Genomic DNA, 21073 nt, shown 5'->3' on the forward strand with positions numbered 1-21073 from the left:
AAAAATTGTTTCTGGTTAAGCAGTACTATCAATGTCCTTAATGATTGGGAACCAAATTAATTAGGCTGATTAGTACAAAAGCAGTATCATGAAGTGATTTGGTCAAAGAGAATGAACAAAGATTGAACCTGATAACAAGTAATATGTAGGAAGCACAAACAGACTGAGAGGAACTGGAAAACCAAGAGAATGTTCTTTCCCCCAGTGTTATCTTTATACACCCATAATAGAAAATAAGTCCTGGCAAAGTTTCTGAGTCATATAACATTAATTTTCTGTTTTTGTCAGAACTTTCTACACTCTCTGCAGAGCTGACTACGCAGGAAAGAAGAGGTATTTATTATATATATTATATTATATTATATTATATTATATTATATTTATTATATTATATTATATTATATTATATTATATTATATTATATTATATTATATTATATTATATTATATTATATTATATTATATTATATTATATTATATTATATTATATTATTATTATATTATTATATTCTAGAAATTAGATATCTCAGATGAAATGTTCATCTTTTATTCCACAATGTTGTAAAGAATAACGAGTTTTTGATCTCCGGTATTCAGGGGTAAGGAAGCTCAAAGATATCATTCAAATATACAAAATAATTTTTGGAAGATCCAAGGAAATCACCCAAAATTTGTAGATTGGGTAGCAGTTGTGGCCAGTCCTCTTAAATCTATTCAACCCCATTTATGTAAAGGGTCACAAGATTTAGAGTTGTACACACACACAAATGCATGCATACACATAGACACACAGACACGGAATCTTATCTGACAAAAAACCATCAGGTTGAGAAATACTCATATGCCTTTTTAAAATGAACCCTCAAAGAGTCAACGTAAGGTGTCATTGGGGGGAAAATGCTGCTTATATTCTTTTGACAATTGCAGAAAGTGCACTGGCAACGACAACAAGCTCGTTGACTGTAAGGTTGACGAATGGAAAAAACAGATGCCAGGGTCGGCTTGAAATCTTCTACAATGGGAACTGGGGAACAGTCTGTGATGACGGTTGGGACTTAGAAGATGCAAAGGTTGTTTGCAGACAACTTGCCTGTGGAGAAGTTATGGAGGCCACCAGTGAAGCCTATTTTGGGCAAGGCACTGGCAACATCCTCCTAGAAAATGTTCAGTGTAAAGGGAATGAATCGTCTATAGAAGAGTGCTCCAATCCAGGCTGGGGAAATCATCGGTGTGGCCACAAGGAAGACGCTGGGGTCATTTGCTCAGGTAACCATCGCCATCGTTGTTAGTGTAAAATGATTTCATAGGAGCCTTCGTAGCAAAATATGAATACCTCCGTATCACTCAGAGGAGGAGCTTACTTTCTTTTTTTTTTGCTTTTTTTCATAGAAACAGTTTCCCTTACAACAAAGAATCCCATTATACCTAGTAAGTATCGGTTGTCTTTGCAAACAGTAAATAGTGTATTTGAGAAATGATCTCATTTTGCATAGAAGAATGTATCATGAAATTAGTAATACAATTAGGAAATACTGAAATTCCTGAATAATATTATTTAGTAATATAAAAAAGTCAGTGACATCTGTTCTATGAAACGTATGTGTTATGCCTCTGATTTATTTTCACTGAAAACCGAATCATTATTTTTAAATTCCTGCCGTTAGGAGCCTCTCTGTGAAAATTAGCATACTAGAGTTTCATTGTGAAGGCTCTGTGTATGCTGTAAATAAAAGGTCATATATTGTAAACTATATTTTCTGGTTTTAATAGATAGGCTTGCAGAATATTCCTGAGAATAATTAAAGTGATTCTGTAGAGAAACAATTAAACTATCAGATTCTTGTGTCTCTTTTCCTTTCCTTTCTTCATTTATCAAACTCAGCTATTTCTTTTCTTTTGGTTTCTGTAGCTCCCACAAAAACTACATCCGAAGTCCCAGGTATTTACATTTGGATAATTTTCTAATCAACATGATCTAAGACATTATACTGCAAACGTATTCTTTTGTGTGTTTAACACATTGTTTTATTTTATAAGTTTTTCTGGTGTACTCCATAAAATAGGGGTGTCATACTGCTGGCCCGTGGGTCGGACGCATGACGAGGAAACCCTGCCCACCCAATTGCCTGCAATGGGGAAAAAATTCCGTGTTGTTGCGAGTTTGACATGTCTGCCCTAAAATAACCTCCCATTTTTTGCATTTAAAATTATTTTCAGTCCTAATTTTAAATTATATTTGCTCTATTTATTACCAATTTGGGCACTAAATACTCGGCATCCAACTACTAGACCTGTTACTGCACTAAGTGTATCACATCCAACTGCTCCAGATGTGTTATGCCTCAGATTTATTTTCAATGAAAACCGAATCATTATTTTTAAATTCCTGCCGTTAGGAGCCTCTCTGTGAAAATTAGCATACCAGAGTTTCACTATGAAGGCTCTGTGTATGCTGTAAATAAAAACTAAACTATATTTTCTGATTTTAATAGATAGGCTTGCGCAGGGCTTTTTTTCTGATAGAACGCTCAGAACGGAGTTCCGGCACCTTTTTTGGATGGAACCTTGTAGGGTAGGCAAGGCGGGTTGTATGACACGTGTGAGTTCCGGCACCTTTTTCTTTTACAAAAAAAGCACTGGGCTTGCAGAATATTCCTGAGAATAATTAAAGTGATTCTGTAGAGAAACAATTAAACTATCAGATTCTTGTGTCTCTTTTCCTTTCCTTTCTTCATTTATCAAACTCAGCTATTTCTTTTCTTTTGGTTTCTGTAGCTCCCACAAAAACTACATCCGAAGTCCCAGGTATTTACATTTGGATAATTTTCTAATCATCATGATCTAGTCATTACACTGCAAATGTATTCTTTTGTGTCTTTAATACGTTGTATTATAGAACCTTGAATCTGATGTTTTATTTGAGCAAATACATTTTTCAAAGTGTTTTATTTTAAAAGTTTTTCTGGGGCACTCCCTAAAACAGCAATGTCAAACTGTTCTGATAGAACCCAACTAAATCAAAAATAATCTGACTTGAATAAAATTGACTGTCATTAATGTATTCTATGGACAAAACAGAACAACAGAGGTGATTTCTCTCTGTTTAGAAATAAAAGAATTCTAGAAATTAGATATCTGATGGGAAAATTCCAATATTTACTTGTTTTCCTTTGAAGAAAAATCTCTGAGACTGGTGAATGGAGAAGACAAATGTCGTGGTCGAATTGAGGTCTTTTACAGTGGAAGCTGGGGAACAATTTGTGATGATGGCTGGGACATGAATGACGCACAGGTTGTGTGTAGACAGCTTTCCTGTGGAGAGGCCGTCGAAGCCCTAACAAAGGCTGCGTTTGGGGAAGGAACTGGCAGCATCTTCCTGGATGAGCTGAAGTGCAAAGGGAACGAATCCTCTCTTGAAGAATGCGCTCATAACCCTTGGGGCTTTCATAACTGTCTCCACAAGGAAGATGCTGGGGTCATTTGCTCAGGTAATCTAAACCGCTCAATTTTCAAGTTATGTGATATTTTTACCTGGTTTACATTATCAAAACACCATGAAAAAATAATTTAAAAATCAGGTATCAATGTAAGGTAACTGTTGCCAGGTAGAAAGATATCATCAAAAAGCCAGAAAGCCATGTCCTCATCTAACCAGGAGGTCTTGAATGGGATCGCAAAGGGTCCTAATTGCTCTTATGTGTAAAGATTTCAGACCATCTTCATTGATAATGGGTCTCGGTAGAAAAAGTGCATTTATTATTGAACATTCAATGATTTAAGGCCTCGTTATGCAGGTTTCAGTGAGTTATCACATTATCTTTAAATAAATTTGATTAAAGCGCTTAACATGCTTAACAACCACCACACTTAATGATGGAGTTGGTAGACTCAGTTGCAGTCAGTAAATGAGGACTACCTGTAGTATCAATATTGAAAAGCAACAGGCATCAGTTTCAATACTTTCACTCACATTTGCTATACCTTTTTTATTTTACTTTATTGTATCAAGCTAAAGAGTAAAAAATACAAAGGAAATTATGATGGTAATAATACTGGCAATATCACGAAACCTCATTAACTGGTCATCATCAATATGCTGTCACCTTCACCCAGACAGACGTTATTTCTTCTATTTTCAGGTCCTGCTGTCACCACACCACCACCTATAGGTAATTGCTTAAATTTCTGTTATTACCTAAGACCAAAACTGTATAATTTAATGGGAAATAGAACCAATAATGTCTTTATTAGCACAGGGATAAATAAGATTCATCCAACTTCCTTTTTTTATTCTTTTCACTCAAACTGCAATTTGTGAAATAAAGTGAGCCTTTATGCTATGCATGTGCTGTGAGAATTGGAATTTGGCTTTTCAGCAAATCATTGAAAAATATATGAATATAAGAAAGAAAGATTATCATTAGTTTGATTTAAATAAGGATTCATTAACGTGAAAGCAGTGAATTATGGAAAGTTTTGTTCTGGAAGCGATGTGGCATATGGCTTTAATAAATAATATGTAAAATATTCTGTGCCTTTGAGGTATTTAAAAATTGTTTCTGGTTAAGCAGTACTATCAATGTCCTTAATGATTGGGAACCAAATTAATTAGGCTGATTAGTACAAAAGCAGTATCATGAAGTGATTTGGTCAAAGAGAATGAACAAAGATTGAACCTGATAACAAGTAATATGTAGGAAGCACAAACAGACTGAGAGGAACTGGAAAACCAAGAGAATGTTTTTTCCCCCAGTGTTATCTTTATACACCCATAATAGAAAATAAGTCCTGGCAAAGTTTCTGAGTCATATAACATTAATTTTCTGTTTTTGTCAGAACTTTCTACACTCTCCGCAGAGCTGAATACGCAGGAAAGAAGAGGTATTTATTATATATATTATATTATATTATATTATATTATGTTATATTATATTATATTATATTATATTATATTATATTATATTATATTATATTATATTATATTATATTATATTATATTATATTATATTATATTATATTAATTATATTATATTATATTATATTATATTATATTATATTATATTATATTATATTATATTATATTATATTATATTATATTATATTATATTATATTATATTATATTATATTATTATATTATTATATTCTAGAAATTAGATATCTCAGATGAAATGTTCATCTTTTATTCCACAATGTTGTAAAGAATAACGAGTTTTTGATCTCCGGTATTCAGGGGTAAGGAAGCTCAAAGATATCATTCAAATATACAAAATAATTTTTGGAAGATCCAAGGAAATCACCCAAAATTTGTAGATTGGGTAGCAGTTGTGGCCAGTCCTCTTAAATCTATTCAACCCCATTTATGTAAAGGGTCACAAGATTTAGAGTTGTACACACACACAAATGCATGCATACAGATAGACACACAGACACGGAATCTTATCTGACAAAAAACCATCAGGTTGAGAAATACTCATATGCCTTTTTAAAATGAACCCTCAAAGAGTCAACGTAAGGTGTCATTGGGGGAAAAATGCTGTTTATATTCTTTTGACAATTGCAGAAAGTGCACTGGCAACGACAACAAGCTCGTTGACTGTAAGGTTGACGAATGGAAAAAACAGATGCCAGGGTCGGCTTGAAATCTTCTACAATGGGAACTGGGGAACAGTCTGTGATGACGGTTGGGACTTAGAAGATGCAAAGGTTGTTTGCAGACAACTTGCCTGTGGAGAAGTTATGGAGGCCACCAGTGAAGCCTATTTTGGGCAAGGCACTGGCAACATCCTCCTAGAAAATGTTCAGTGTAAAGGGAATGAATCGTCTATAGAAGAGTGCTCCAATCCAGGCTGGGGAAATCATCGGTGTGGCCACAAGGAAGACGCTGGGGTCATTTGCTCAGGTAACCATCGCCATCGTTGTTAGTGTAAAATGATTTCATAGGAGCCTTCGTAGCAAAATATGAATACCTCCGTATCACTCAGAGGAGGAGCTTACTTTCTTTTTTTTTTGCTTTTTTTCATAGAAACAGTTTCCCTTACAACAAAGAATCCCATTATACCTAGTAAGTATCGGTTGTCTTTGCAAACAGTAAATAGTGTATTTGAGAAATGATCTCATTTTGCATAGAAGAATGTATCATGAAATTAGTAATACAATTAGGAAATACTGAAATTCCTGAATAATATTATTTAGTAATATAAAAAAGTCAGTGACATCTGTTCTATGAAACGTATGTGTTATGCCTCTGATTTATTTTCACTGAAAACCGAATCATTATTTTTAAATTCCTGCCGTTAGGAGCCTCTCTGTGAAAATTAGCATACTAGAGTTTCATTGTGAAGGCTCTGTGTATGCTGTAAATAAAAGGTCATATATTGTAAACTATATTTTCTGGTTTTAATAGATAGGCTTGCAGAATATTCCTGAGAATAATTAAAGTGATTCTGTAGAGAAACAATTAAACTATCAGATTCTTGTGTCTCTTTTCCTTTCCTTTCTTCATTTATCAAACTCAGCTATTTCTTTTCTTTTGGTTTCTGTAGCTCCCACAAAAACTACATCCGAAGTCCCAGGTATTTACATTTGGATAATTTTCTAATCAACATGATCTAAGACATTATACTGCAAACGTATTCTTTTGTGTGTTTAACACATTGTTTTATTTTATAAGTTTTTCTGGTGTACTCCATAAAATAGGGGTGTCATACTGCTGGCCCGTGGGTCGGACGCATGACGAGGAAACCCTGCCCACCCAATTGCCTGCAATGGGGAAAAAATTCCGTGTTGTTGCGAGTTTGACATGTCTGCCCTAAAATAACCTCCCATTTTTTGCATTTAAAATTATTTTCAGTCCTAATTTTAAATTATATTTGCTCTATTTATTACCAATTTGGGCACTAAATACTCGGCATCCAACTACTAGACCTGTTACTGCACTAAGTGTATCACATCCAACTGCTCCAGATGTGTTATGCCTCAGATTTATTTTCAATGAAAACCGAATCATTATTTTTAAATTCCTGCCGTTAGGAGCCTCTCTGTGAAAATTAGCATACCAGAGTTTCACTATGAAGGCTCTGTGTATGCTGTAAATAAAAACTAAACTATATTTTCTGATTTTAATAGATAGGCTTGCGCAGGGCTTTTTTTCTGATAGAACGCTCAGAACGGAGTTCCGGCACCTTTTTTGGATGGAACCTTGTAGGGTAGGCAAGGCGGGTTGTATGACACGTGTGAGTTCCGGCACCTTTTTCTTTTACAAAAAAAGCACTGGGCTTGCAGAATATTCCTGAGAATAATTAAAGTGATTCTGTAGAGAAACAATTAAACTATCAGATTCTTGTGTCTCTTTTCCTTTCCTTTCTTCATTTATCAAACTCAGCTATTTCTTTTCTTTTGGTTTCTGTAGCTCCCACAAAAACTACATCCGAAGTCCCAGGTATTTACATTTGGATAATTTTCTAATCATCATGATCTAGTCATTACACTGCAAATGTATTCTTTTGTGTCTTTAATACGTTGTATTATAGAACCTTGAATCTGATGTTTTATTTAAGCAAATACATTTTTCAAAGTGTTTTATTTTAAAAGTTTTTCTGGGGCACTCCCTAAAACAGCAATGTCAAACTGTTCTGATAGAACCCAACTAAATCAAAAAATAATCTGACTTGAATAAAATTGACTGTCATTAATGTATTCTATGGACAAAACAGAACAACAGAGGTGATTTCTCTCTGTTTAGAAATAAAAGAATTCTAGAAATTAGATATCTGATGGGAAAATTCCAATATTTACTTGTTTTCCTTTGAAGAAAAATCTCTGAGACTGGTGAATGGAGAAGACAAATGTCGTGGTCGAATTGAGGTCTTTTACAGTGGAAGCTGGGGAACAATTTGTGATGATGGCTGGGACATGAATGACGCACAGGTTGTGTGTAGACAGCTTTCCTGTGGAGAGGCCGTCGAAGCCCTAACAAAGGCTGCGTTTGGGGAAGGAACTGGCAGCATCTTCCTGGATGAGCTGAAGTGCAAAGGGAACGAATCCTCTCTTGAAGAATGCGCTCATAACCCTTGGGGCTTTCATAACTGTCTCCACAAGGAAGATGCTGGGGTCATTTGCTCAGGTAATCTAAACCGCTCAATTTTCAAGTTATGTGATATTTTTACCTGGTTTACATTATCAAAACACCATGAAAAAATAATTTAAAAATCAGGTATCAATGTAAGGTAACTGTTGCCAGGTAGAAAGATATCATCAAAAAGCCAAAAAGCCATGTCCTCATCTAACCAGGAGGTCTTGAATGGGATCGCAAAGGGTCCTAATTGCTCTTATGTGTAAAGATTTCAGACCATCTTCATTGATAATGGGTCTCGGTAGAAAAAGTGCATTTATTATTGAACATTCAATGATTTAAGGCCTTGTTATGCAGGTTTCAGTGAGTTATCGCATTATCTTTAAATAAATTTGATTAAAGCGCTTAACATGCTTAACAACCACCACACTTAATGATGGAGTTGGTAGACACAGTTGCAGTCAGTAAATGAGGACTACCTGTAGTATCAATATTGAAAAGCAACAGGCATCAGTTTCAATACTTTCACTCACATTTACTATACCTTTTTTATTTTACTTTATTGTATCAAACTAAAGAATAAAAAAATATAAAAGAAATTATGATGATAACAATACTGGCAATATCACAAAATCTCATAATTGATCATCATCAATATGCTGTCACCTTCACCCAGACAGAAGTTATTTCTTCTATTTTCAGGTCCTGCTGTCACCACACCACCACCTATAGGTAATTGCTTAAATTTCTGTTATTACCTAAGACCAAAACTGTATAATTTAATGGGAAATAGAACCAATAATGTCTTTATTAGCACAGAGATAAATAAGATTCATCTAACTTCCTTTTTTTATTCTTTTCACTCTAACTACAATTTGTGAAATAAAGTGAGCCTTTATGCTATGCATGTGCTGTGAGAATTGGAATTTGGCTTTTCAGCAAATCATTGAAAAATATATGAATATAAGAAAGAAAGATTATCATTAGTTTGATTTAAATAAGGATTCATTAACGTGAAAGCAGTGAATTATGGAAAGTTTTGTTCTGGAAGCGATGTGGCATATGGCTTTAATAAATAATATGTAAAATATTCTGTGCCTTTGAGGTATTTAAAAATTGTTTCTGGTTAAGCAGTACTATCAATGTCCTTAATGATTGGGAACCAAATTAATTAGGCTGATTAGTACAAAAGCAGTATCATGAAGTGATTTGGTCAAAGAGAATGAACAAAGATTGAACCTGATAACAAGTAATATGTAGGAAGCACAAACAGACTGAGAGGAACTGGAAAACCAAGAGAATGTTTTTTCCCCCAGTGTTATCTTTATACACCCATAATAGAAAATAAGTCCTGGTAAAGTTTCTGAGTCATAGAACATTAATTTTCTGGTTTTGTCAGAACTTTCTACGCTCTCCGCAGAGCTGACTACGCAGGAAAGAAGAGGTATTTATTATATATATTATATTATTATATTCTAGAAATTAGATATCTCAGATGAAATGTTCATCTCTTATTCCACAATGATGTTAAGAATAACGAGTTGTGTTTTTTTATTAAAAAGTTTTACAAACATTTTTAAATACAAAAAACTCCCCCCTCCCCCCTCCCTAACCCTCCCCTTCCCCCTCCCCGACTTCCCAGAGCTGAATACAGGGTATAGTGATACAAACATAAGCTAATATATGCTAACAACAAAAATAAAACATTAAATTCTATCGCACTTTAATTCTACATAGTCATAATATTAATGAAATAACAAATAAATAATTAAGGTAAAGGTAAAGGTTCCCCCGCACATGTGTGCTAGTCGTTTCCAACTCTAGGGGCCGGTGCTCATCTCCGTTTCAAAGCCGAAGAGCCAGCGCTTGTCCGAGGACGTGTCCGTGGTCATGTGGCCGGCATGACTAGACGCCAAAGGCGCACGGAACGCTGTTACCTTCCCACCGTAGTGGTCCCTATTTTTCTACTTGCATTTTTACGTGCTTTCGAACTGCTAGGTTGGCAGAAGCTGGGATGAGTAACAGGCGCTCACTCTGTTACGTGGCACTCGGGATTCGACCCGCCAAACTGCTGACCTTCAGATCGACAAGCTCAGCGTCCTAACCCACTGAGCCACCACGTCCCTTAATAACTAATTATACATCATAAAAATCCACTAGTTATTCAAATGCTAGATGAAACTTTTTAGTCCCGTATTTATTCTGAATATATTCAATCCATCTTCTCCATTCCACAATATATCTCTGTTACGATTGTTCTTTCAAATATGCTGAAATCTTTGCCATTTCCGCCAAGTTAGAAACTTTCAAAGTCCACTCTTCTACAGTCGGCAGTTCCTCCTTCTTCCAATATTGCGCTACTAAAAGTCTTGCTGCCGTGATTAGATTCAACATCAATTTAGTGTCTATAACAGTGGCATCTGTAATAATACCCAACAAAAACAACTGCGGAGAAAACTTTATCCTTTTCTTAAATATCTTTTGCATATTCCACCAGATTTTAATCCAAAAAGCTTTAACTTTTTTACAAGTCCACCATATATGAAAATACGTTGCATCCTCGCAACCACACCTCCAGCATTTGGGCTGACAGTTCGGATACATACTTGCTAGTTTTTTAGGATCTAAATGCCACCTATAAAACATTTTATAAAAATTCTCCCTTAAATTTTGGGCCTGTGTAAATTTTACATTTCTAACCCAAATCTTTTCCCAAGTATCCATTGTTATAACCTCTTGAAAATTCTGGGCCCACTTTATCATACAATCTTTAACAAGTTCCGTTTCTGAGTCAGTTTCTATCAATGCATTATATATCCTTTTTATATGTGCTTGACCTTGATCTCTAATTTGTTTTACCAAATTTTCATCAGTCATCGAAAAACCAACTTTCTGATCCTCTTTCCATCTTGCCTGTAACTGCCCATACTGGAACCAAGTTTGTACAATCTTTTCTTCTTTTAAAATATTATATGGCTTTAATTGCCATACATATAAGATTTGCTTATATGTAGTCTCATCATGTTTAAATCCCACGTTTATATTTTCTATTGCATGTTTGAGTATTGTCCAAATTGGTATCTTATAATTTAACTTATGTCTATACTTTTTCCAGACTCGCAACAGATCATACCTTAATATATGTATCTTAAACACGTTATCCACCTTTTTATCATATAATAGATATGCATGCCAACCAAATAACAAATCATAACCCTCTAGATTTAATAATCTCCCTTGAAGAATAACGAGTTTTTGATCTCCGGTATTCAGGGGTAAGGAAGCTCAAAGATATCATTCAAATATACAAAATAATTTTTGGAAGATCCAAGGAAATCACCAAAAATTTGTAGATTGGGTAGCAGTTGCGGCCAGTCCTCTTAAATCTATTCAACCCCATTTATGTAAAGAGTCACAAGATCTAGAGTTGTACACACACACAAACGCATGCAGGCACATAGACACACAGACACGGAATATTATCTGACAAAAAAAACCATCAGGTTGAGAAATACTCATATGCCTTTTTAAAATGAACCCTTAAAGAGTCAACGTAAGATGTCATTGGGGGAAAAATGCTGTTTATATTCTTTTGACATTTGCAGAAAGTGCACTGGCAATGACAACAAGCTCGTTGACTGTAAGGTTGACGAATGGAAAAAACAGGTGCCAGGGTCGGCTTGAAATCTTCTACAATGGGAACTGGGGAACAGTCTGTGATGACGGTTGGGACGTAGAAGATGCAAAGGTTGTTTGCAGACAACTTGCCTGTGGAGAAGTTATGGAGGCCACCAGTGAAGCCTATTTTGGGCAAGGCACTGGCAACATCCTCCTAGAAAATGTTCAGTGTAAAGGGAATGAATCGTCTATAGAAGAGTGCTCCAATCCAGGCTGGGGAAATCATCGGTGTGGCCACAAGGAAGACGCTGGGGTCATTTGCTCAGGTAACCATCGCCATCGTTGTTAGTGTAAAATGATTTCATAGCAGCCTTCGTAGCAAAATATGAATACCTCCGTATCACTCAGAGGAGGAGCTTACTTTCTTTTTTTTTTTTTTGCTTTTTTTCATAGAAACAGTTTCCCTTACAACAAAGAATCCCATTATACCTAGTAAGTATCAGTTGTCTTTGCAAACAGTAAATAGTGTATTTGAGAAATGATCTCATTTTGCATAGAAGAATGTATCATGAAATTAGTAATACAATTAGGAAATACTGAAATTCATGAATAATGTTATTTAGTAATATAAAAAGTCAGCGACATCTGTTCTATGAAACGTATGTGTTATGCCTCAGATTTATTTTCACTGAAACCCAAATCATTATTTTTAAATTCCTGCCGTTAGGAGCCTCTCTGTGAAAATTAGCATACTAGAGTTTCATTGTGAAGGCTCTGTGTATGCTGTAAATAAAAGGTCATATATTCTAAACTATATTTTCTGGTTTTAATAGATAGGCTTGCAGAATATTCCTGAGAATAATTAAAGTGATTCTGTAGAGAAACAATTAAACTATCAGATTCTTGTGTCTCTTTTCCTTTCCTTTCTTCATTTATCAAACTCAGCTATTTCTTTTCTTTCGGTTTCTGTAGCTCCCACAAAAACTACATCCGAAGTCCCAGGTATTTACATTTGGATAATTTTCTAATCATCATGATCTAAGACATTATACTGCAAACGTATTCTTTTGTGTCTTTAATACGTTGTATTATAGAACCTTGAATCTGATGTTTTATTTGAGCAAATGCATTTTTCAAAGTGTTTTATTTTATACGTTTTTCTGGGGCACTCCCTAAAACAGCAATGTCAAACTGTTCTGATAGAACCAAATTAAATCAAAAAATAATCTGACTTGAATAAAATTGACTGTCATTAATGTATTCTATGGACAAAACAGAACAACGGAGGTGATTCCTCTCTGTTTAGAAATAAAAGAATTCTAGAAATTAGATATCTGAGGGGAAAATTCCAATATTTACTTGTTTTCCTTTCAAGAAAAATCTCTGAGACTGGTGAATGGAAAAGACAAATGTCGTGGTCGAATTGAGGTCTTTTACAATGGAAGCTGGGGAACAATTTGTGATGATGGCTGGGACATGAATGACGTACAGGTTGTGTGTAGACAGCTTTCCTGTGGAGAGGCCGTCGAAGCCCTAACAAAGGCTGCGTTTGGGGAAGGAACTGGCAGCATCTTCCTGGATGAGCTGAAGTGCAAAGGGAACGAATCCTCTCTTGAAGAATGCGCTCATAACCCTTGGGGCTTTCATAACTGTCTCCACAAGGAAGATGCTGGGGTCATTTGCTCAGGTAATCTAAACCGCTCAATTTTCAAGTTATGTGATATTTTTACCTGGTTTACATTATCAAAACACCATGAAAAAATAATTTAAAAATCAGGTATCAATGTAAGGTAACTGTTGCCAGGTAGAAAGATATCATCAAAAAGCCAGAAAGCCATGTCCTCATCTAACCAGGAGGTCTTGAATGGGATCGCAAAGGGTCCTAATTGCTCTTATGTGTAAAGATTTCAGACCATCTTCATTGATAATGGGTCTCGGTAGAAAAAGTGCATTTATTATTGAACATTCAATGATTTAAGGCCTTGTTATGCAAGTTTCAGTGAGTTATCGCATTATCTTTAAACAAATTTGATTAAAGCACTTAACATGCTTAACAACCACCACACTTAATGATGGAGTTGGTAGACTCAGTTGCAGTCAGTAAATGAGGACTACCTGTAGTATCAATATTGAAAAGCAACAGGCATCAGTTTCAATACTTTCACTCACATTTGCTATACCCGTTTCATTTTACTTTATTGTATCAAACTAAAGAGTAAAAAATACAAAGGAAATTATGATGATAATAATACTGGCAATATCACGACACCTCATTAACTGATCATCATCAATATGCTGTCACCTTCACCCAGACAGAAGTTATTTCTTCTATTTTCAGGTCCTGCTGTCACCACACCACCACCTATAGGTAATTGCTTAAATTTCTGTTATTACCTAAGACCAAAACTGTATAATTTAATGGGAAATAGAACCAATAACATCTTTATTAGCACAGAAATAAATAAGATTCATCCAACTTCCTTTTTTTATTCTTTTCACTCTAACTAAGGTAAAGGTAAAGGTAAAGGTTCCCCCGCACGTGCGTGCTAGTCGTTTCCGACTCTAGGGGCCGGTGCTCATCTCCGTTTCAAAGCCGAAGAGCCAGCGCTTGTCCGAGGATGTCTCTGTGGTCATGTGGCCGGCATGACTAGATGCCAAAGGCGCACGGAACGCTGTTACCTTCCCACTGTAGTGGTCCCTATTTTTCTACTTGCATTTTTACGTGCTTTTGAACTGCTAGGTTGGCAGAAGCTGGGACGAGTAACAGGCGCTCACTCTGTTACGCGGCACTCGGGATTCGAACCGCCAAACTACCGATCTTCTGATCGACAAGCTCAGCGTCCTAACCCACTGAGCCACAGCGTCCCTTTCACTCTAACTACAATTTGTGAAATAAAGTGAGCCTTTATGCTATGCATGTGCTGTGAAAATTGGAATTTGGCTTTTCAGCAAATCATTGAAAAATATATGAATATAAGAAAGAAAGATTATCATTTGTTTGATTTAAATAAGGATTCAATTAAAGTGAAAGCACTGAATTATGGAAAGTTTTGTTCTGGAAGCGATGTGGCATATGGCTTTAATAAATAATATGTAAAATATTCTGTGTCTTTGAGGTATTTAAAAATTGTTTCTGGTTAAGCAGTACTGTCAATGTCCTTAATGATTGGGAACCAAATTAATTAGGCTGATTAGTACCAAAGCAGTATCATGAAGTGATTTGGTCAAAGAGAATGAACAAAGATTGAACCTGATAACAAGTAATATGTAGGAAGCACAAACAGACTGAGAGGAACTGGAAAACCAAGAGAATGTTTTTTCCCCCAGTGTTATCTTTATACACCCATAATAGAAAATAAGTCCTGGTAAAGTTTCTGAGTCATATAACATTAATTTTCTGTTTTTGTCAGAACTTTCTACACTCTCCGCAGAGCTGACTACGCAGGAAAGAAGAGGTATTTATTATATATATATATTATATTATATTATTATATTCTACATGTTAGATATCTCAGATGAAATGTTCATCTTTTATTCCACAATGATGTAAAGAATAACGAGTTTTTGATCTCCGGTATTCAGGGGTAAGGAAGCTCAAAGATATCATTCAAATATACAAAATAATTTTTGGAAGATCCAAGGAAATCACCCAAAATTTGTAGATTGGGTAGCAGTTGTGGCCAGTCCTCTTAAATCTATTGAACCCCATTTATCTAAAGGGTCACAAGATCTAGAGTTCTACACACACACAAACGCATGCATGCACATAGACACACAGACACGGAATCTTATCTGACAAAAAAACTATCAGATTGAGAAATACTCACATGCCTTTTTAAAATGAACCCTTAAAGAGTCGACGTAAGGTGTCATTGGGGGAAAAATGCTGCTTATATTCTTTTGACAATTGCAGAAAGTGCACTGGTAACGACAACAAGCTCGTTGACTGTAAGGTTGACGAATGGAAAAAACAGATGCCAGGGTCGGCTTGAAATCTTCTACAATGGGAACTGGGGAACAGTCTGTGATGACGGTTGGGACTTAGAAGATGCAAAGGTTGTTTGCAGACAACTTGCCTGTGGAGAAGTTATGGAGGCCACCAGTGAAGCCTATTTTGGGCAAGGCACTGGCAACATCCTCCTAGAAAATGTTCAGTGTAAAGGGAATGAATCGTCTATAGAAGAGTGCTCCAATCCAGGCTGGGGAACTCATCGGTGTGGCCACAAGGAAGATGCTTGGGTCATTTGCTCATTTAACCATCACCATCGTTGTTAGTGTAAAATGATTTCATAGGAGCCTTTGCAGCAAAATATTATGAATACCTCCGTATCACTCAGAGGAGGAGCTTACTTTCTGTATTTTTTGCTTTTTTTCATAGAAACAGTTTCCCTTACAACAAAGAATCCCATTATACCTAGTAAGTATCGGTTGTCTTTGCAAACAGTAAATAGTGTATTTGAGAAATGATCTCATTTTGCATAGAAGAATGTATCATGAAATTAGTAATACAATTAGGAAATACTGAAATTCATGAATAATGTTATTTAGTAATATAAAAAAGTCAGTGACATCTGTTCTATGAAACGTATGTGTTATGCCTCAGATTTATTTTCACTGAAACCCGAATCATTATTTTTAAATTCCTGCCATTAGGAGCCTCTCTGTGAAAATTAGCATACTAGAGTTTCATTGTGAAGGCTCTGTGTATACTGTATTCTATCAGATTCTTGTGTCTGTTTTCCTTTCCTTCATTTATCAAATTCAGCTATTTCTTTTCTTTTGGTTTCTGTAGCTTCCACAAAATATACATCAGAAGTCCCAGGTATTTACATTTGGATAATTTTCTAATCAACATGATTTCTGCATTATGCTGCAAATGTATTCTTTTGTGTCTTTGATATGTTGCATTGTAGAACCTCTAACCTTATGTTTTATTTGAACAAATGCATTTTTCTAAGTTTTTTTATTTTAGAAGTTTTTTTGTGTGTACTTCCTAAAATAACCTCCCTTTTTTGCATTTAAAATTATTTTGAGTCCTAATGCTAAATTATGTTTGCTCTATTTATTAACACTGGGCACTAACCACTCAGCATCCAACTAATAGACCTGTACCTGCAGCAAGCACACCACATCCAATTATTCCTGGTCAGTAGACTAACCAATCTCCTGATTAATTGTTTTGAACAATTAGAATTAGAATTACAACATTCCGTGATGACTTCTTTTCCTCATGCAAAACAAACAAAATATTCCAAGCTCATTTTTGCCTCTAACATGCAAATATAGAAAATTTCCACTCCATTATTTTTCTCAGCACATCCTCCATTCCACCATTTTTATTCAGTCTATCTCGATTATATGTTAAATGTATTCTAGCCTTCAATAAATCTATTTAAGTAGCAGGAGGAAAGGTTCAACAGTCTTGCCTGGGATTGCATAATGTGGGCAATTCAGCTGGCCTTTTCTGTATGTGCATACAAACATACCATTATTCTGGTGAAAGGCTTGTGAAACCTAATAGGGTAGGTAGAGATAATCAAGTGAAACAATCCTTCAAGTATTAGCATGCTTCCAAGAACAGAAAGAGAAAGAGATTTCAATCAAAGTTTAAATAACATCACTCAAGGCAAAATAGGTTTTGAAATATTGGGTGAACATGTATGAGAGTAATTGGATAATGTTTATAGTTAGAGGTTACTGTTACAACCCTATATATGGTACAAGGAGAATTGCTTCTGGACTGCAACTAGCTATTACTTATGCTCACTAGGTATTTGAGTTCTTAATAAGCTCTTAAAGCAAATGGTGTTTCAAATAACTGCAGACAACTGGAGTATCTGTTCTCCCATGTCTTCCAAACACTCTTTGGAATGAAATACTAAGTACAAATATAATTTTTGGCCGATCTTGGCCAAAATCAGCCAACATTCTCATCATCACAGTACATGCTGCATGTGGAATGAGGATAACTGAAGTATCCCTTAATACACATATCATGCAAAATCTCAATTGAACAGAGGATTCAAAGCAAATATTAATTGTAAGATGCTTAAATTTGAGATTAGTCATTATTCAAGCAACTGTTTATGTATTCCTTCTTCTAGCATCAAAATCTATAACTCTTCCTATCACTCAGAAGCACACTCCAGCTGGTACGTTCTCAGGCTGAAGTTTCTTTTCAGCATCTGTTAACTTAAGATCACTTAAATAATTTAAGATTAAAAACCCATGAACAATTTTTTTCAGAAACTAATTGAAATTTTTTCCAGCTGTTCACATGTAGGATTGTGATCTAAGTGATTTTCCTTTCCTTTGCTGAAAGCCACATCTCCTTTTTTTAACATATTAAAATAATAATAGTTTTTAAAAATCCACAAGATAACACATAGTTAGCCTACTATTATCTGGCTGCCACCTCAGTATCTCAAGGGCTGAAAAGGAATTACTCACCAACTTTGAAACACAGAATAAAGGTAAAGGTTCCCCCGGACATGCGTGCTAGTCATTTCCAACTCTAGGGGCCGGTGCTCATCTCCGTTTCAAAGCCAAAGAGCCAGCGTTTGTCCGAGGACGTCTCCGTGGTCACATGGCCGGCATGACTAGACACCAAAAGGCGTACGGAACGCTGTTACCTTCTCACCATAGTGGTCCCTATTTTTCTACTTGCATTTTTACATGCTTTCGAACTGCTAGGTTGGCAGAAGCTGGGACGAGTAACAGGCGCTCACTCTGCTACACGGCACTCGGGATTCGACCGGCCAAACTGCCGATCTTCTGATCGACAAGCTCAGTGTCCTAACCCATGGAGCCACCGCGTCCCTGTGAAACACAGAATTCCTACCTACAAAAGAAATAGAGGTTTCCTTCTCATAAATCTAAATAGATTTAGATAAATCTAATAGATCCCGTGTTTAGTTATGTTTTCCCTAGTTCAGTTCCTTGCTTAACAGTTTCTGTCATGTTTGACAATAATCTACTGTATGAATTAGGTGGTACTATTTTCAGTTTTAAATTTTATGTATCTCAAACCTCTTTATAAATGGAAAAGATAGAATCACATAGGCAAGGATATTTCCAACCTTTGGCATATTTAGGCAATGTTTTCCCTTTACAGTATATTCTTGCCTTTTTTCACTAACCCATTCTCAGGTAGGTTAAAAAGTACACAATGGATTTGTCTTTCATATTCTGCTTTTTTTCATCTTATTTCAGTTGAGTATTTACTGACCCAGATGCAGAGAACATAAGTTGCTTCCTCTGAAGTTATTTTTAATTTTATTGTTCCCAGAATGCTTTTATAAATGGTTTTATTTGACCTATGTAAACATGTGCTATTTCCTGGAGTTTCTGTATATTTATTTCACTAAAATTATACACATGCATGCATGCACGCATGCGCGCGCACACACACACACACACACTACTAATAAAGTTCTTCACTGGCCTTTATTAATTTGTTTCCTTCTAGGCAAATGTCTCTGTGGCTGCAAATTGACAGGTCCTTCAGGTTCATTTTCAAGTCCATTCTATCCTTCAAACTACCCAAAGAATTCTTACTGTGTTTGGGACATAGAGGTGGAGGAAAGACGTCATGTAGAACTAAGATTTGAAGTTTTCAGGTAATAAAGATTCTCCTAGCTCATCAATGAAAATGCTGTTAAATCCTTTTATTAATCTGCTACAAATTCTTGTTTTAGTTAGAAACTGTTGTAACTAAGCAAATTTCATACTTTAAATTTGAAAGCTTTATGGGAATTATTCCACAGAAGCCAGGGCATTTTCTTGAGCCTTCTATCTATAAACTAAAATATGTGTTATTATCCATTGTATCCTAAGACTGCAAGAATACAAAGATCTAAGAATAAAATGGGAAATGTAAATGTGTGTGTGTGTGTGTATTGCACTCTGCTCATATACACAGACATTTCATTGACCTTGTAAAACAGCTATAAGTTACAGCACTTCAGACTGAAAAAAATGTATAGAAAGGACCTCATTACTTTTTTTTCCTTCTGTCCAATTTCTGCTTAACTTAACCATTTTTGTTCTCAATATATGAGGCTCCTGCAAATGGCACCTTAAAGAACAGCAAAGGAGTACAGTGTGTATTAGGCAAGAAAATTCTATCTATTGTAGCTGAAAATTCTGAAAATAATAACTGATTTGAAGTAATTTTGTATGTTTGTTTACGACCTGAGATATGCCTCTTTGAAAGCAGAGTGAAATGACAATTTAGTTGTACTTGCTTTATACCAGGAATGCTGATTGTGAAAACACAGGCTCAAATGGCCTATAACCTCATTAAGCCTAATCAAATTACAATTTTGAATGTGATGGAATATTATGCATTTTTGCATCATAGTATATGCTTAAAATTTATAAGTGACTCTGCTTTCTATTTATAGTATTGCATATATCATGATATGGCCTCTCATTGGAAATAAGATTGGTCCCACATTTTTGGCTTTGAAAAACTGAATTGTTAGGGAGAACATATGCAAAATAAAACCATACCATTGGCTTGTTATCAGTGCTATTATTATTATTGCATGATTTTATTTTACTATTTTAAAATTTATATAACTTGAGTTCATAGAATATAAATATGTTGTATCATTTATTGCTATATGATTATGGTTAATCACCTAGAGTTTCCCTACAACTAGAAATAAAATATCATACAATACAATAAGGTATACTTTCATTCGATTTAATTTTGTGATGAGCAGCTTTTCCATCCTGAGAGCTTAACTTTCTAAAGAAAGCAAGATAATTAATATAAAGTGGGTGGACCATGATTTTTTTTCTTTTTCCTTCTGAAGAGTTTAGATATATCATCGTTTGAAATTCTGCTATGTCTGTCTTAAATACTTTTTGCACATTTTGTGCCTCAGAACTGAAGCAAAGTTGTAGTTCGTTTGGAAGAAGACAAGGAAGGAATTCAAAGGTTTCTGAGGGCATTATTGGATTATGCCCACCTCTGTTTTAATGGATCAACTTCTGTGGAAGTAGTTGAGGAAGGACAGGTTTAACATACTAAAAAAAATGGAAGTCTGGATGCAGTGGTAGTTTCGAGTAATTCTGAAAGCATTCACTTACTCATCTTTTTCTCCACAGAGTGGAAATTACCAGGTTCTGCATCCTTGATTTCGTTGAGATCTTTGATGGCCCTTTCTTAACATCACCTTCATTTGGAAAAATTTGTTGGAATCCACGAAAGAGCTACCTGTCTTCGTCAAACAAAATGAGAATTGTATTTGTGAGTGATTCTAGCGTGAGTGAGAAAGGCTTCCTTGCACGCTATCGAGAAGTCCCTCCAAGGAAAATTGTGATTCCAAGTAAGGCTGCTCCATGATAATCATTCTCTTGCCCATTTTCTATGTT

General features: G+C 35.3%; 1 protein-coding gene across 16 annotated transcripts in view; it reads left to right on the top strand.

The window, feature by feature from the left end:
- The window catches only part of LOC310641440 (scavenger receptor cysteine-rich domain-containing protein DMBT1-like), an 83206-nt gene that overhangs the window by 38569 nt on the left and 23564 nt on the right, over positions 1-21073 (top strand). For 10 of the 16 annotated variants that reach the window (XM_083364495.1, XM_083364499.1, XM_083364494.1 and 7 more), the window contains 21 exons: positions 289-333; positions 927-1265; positions 1389-1427; positions 1909-1938; positions 2775-2804; positions 3176-3487; positions 4139-4168; positions 4836-4880; positions 5561-5899; positions 6023-6061; positions 6543-6572; positions 7409-7438; positions 7811-8122; positions 8774-8803; positions 9471-9515; positions 11677-12015; positions 12143-12181; positions 16482-16511; positions 17794-17841; positions 19158-19308; positions 20807-21027. In XM_083364495.1, the coding sequence (XP_083220621.1) occupies positions 289-333; positions 927-1265; positions 1389-1427; positions 1909-1938; positions 2775-2804; positions 3176-3487; positions 4139-4168; positions 4836-4880; positions 5561-5899; positions 6023-6061; positions 6543-6572; positions 7409-7438; positions 7811-8122; positions 8774-8803; positions 9471-9515; positions 11677-12015; positions 12143-12181; positions 16482-16511; positions 17794-17841; positions 19158-19308; positions 20807-21027 (2523 nt within the window). Of the gene's footprint in view, positions 1-288; positions 334-926; positions 1266-1388; positions 1428-1908; positions 1939-2774; positions 2805-3175; positions 3488-4138; positions 4169-4835; positions 4881-5560; positions 5900-6022; positions 6062-6542; positions 6573-7408; positions 7439-7810; positions 8123-8773; positions 8804-9470; positions 9516-11676; positions 12016-12142; positions 12182-12661; positions 12692-13064; positions 13377-16067; positions 16107-16481; positions 16512-17793; positions 17842-19157; positions 19309-20806; positions 21028-21073 lie in introns of all 16 variants that reach the window. The other 6 variants (XM_083364504.1, XM_083364502.1, XM_083364509.1 and 3 more) reach the window with 6 other exon arrangements.

The sequence above is a fragment of the Vipera ursinii genome (genome assembly GCF_947247035.1).
Source record: "Vipera ursinii genome assembly, chromosome: 5".
Taxonomy (NCBI): domain Eukaryota; kingdom Metazoa; phylum Chordata; class Lepidosauria; order Squamata; family Viperidae; genus Vipera; species Vipera ursinii.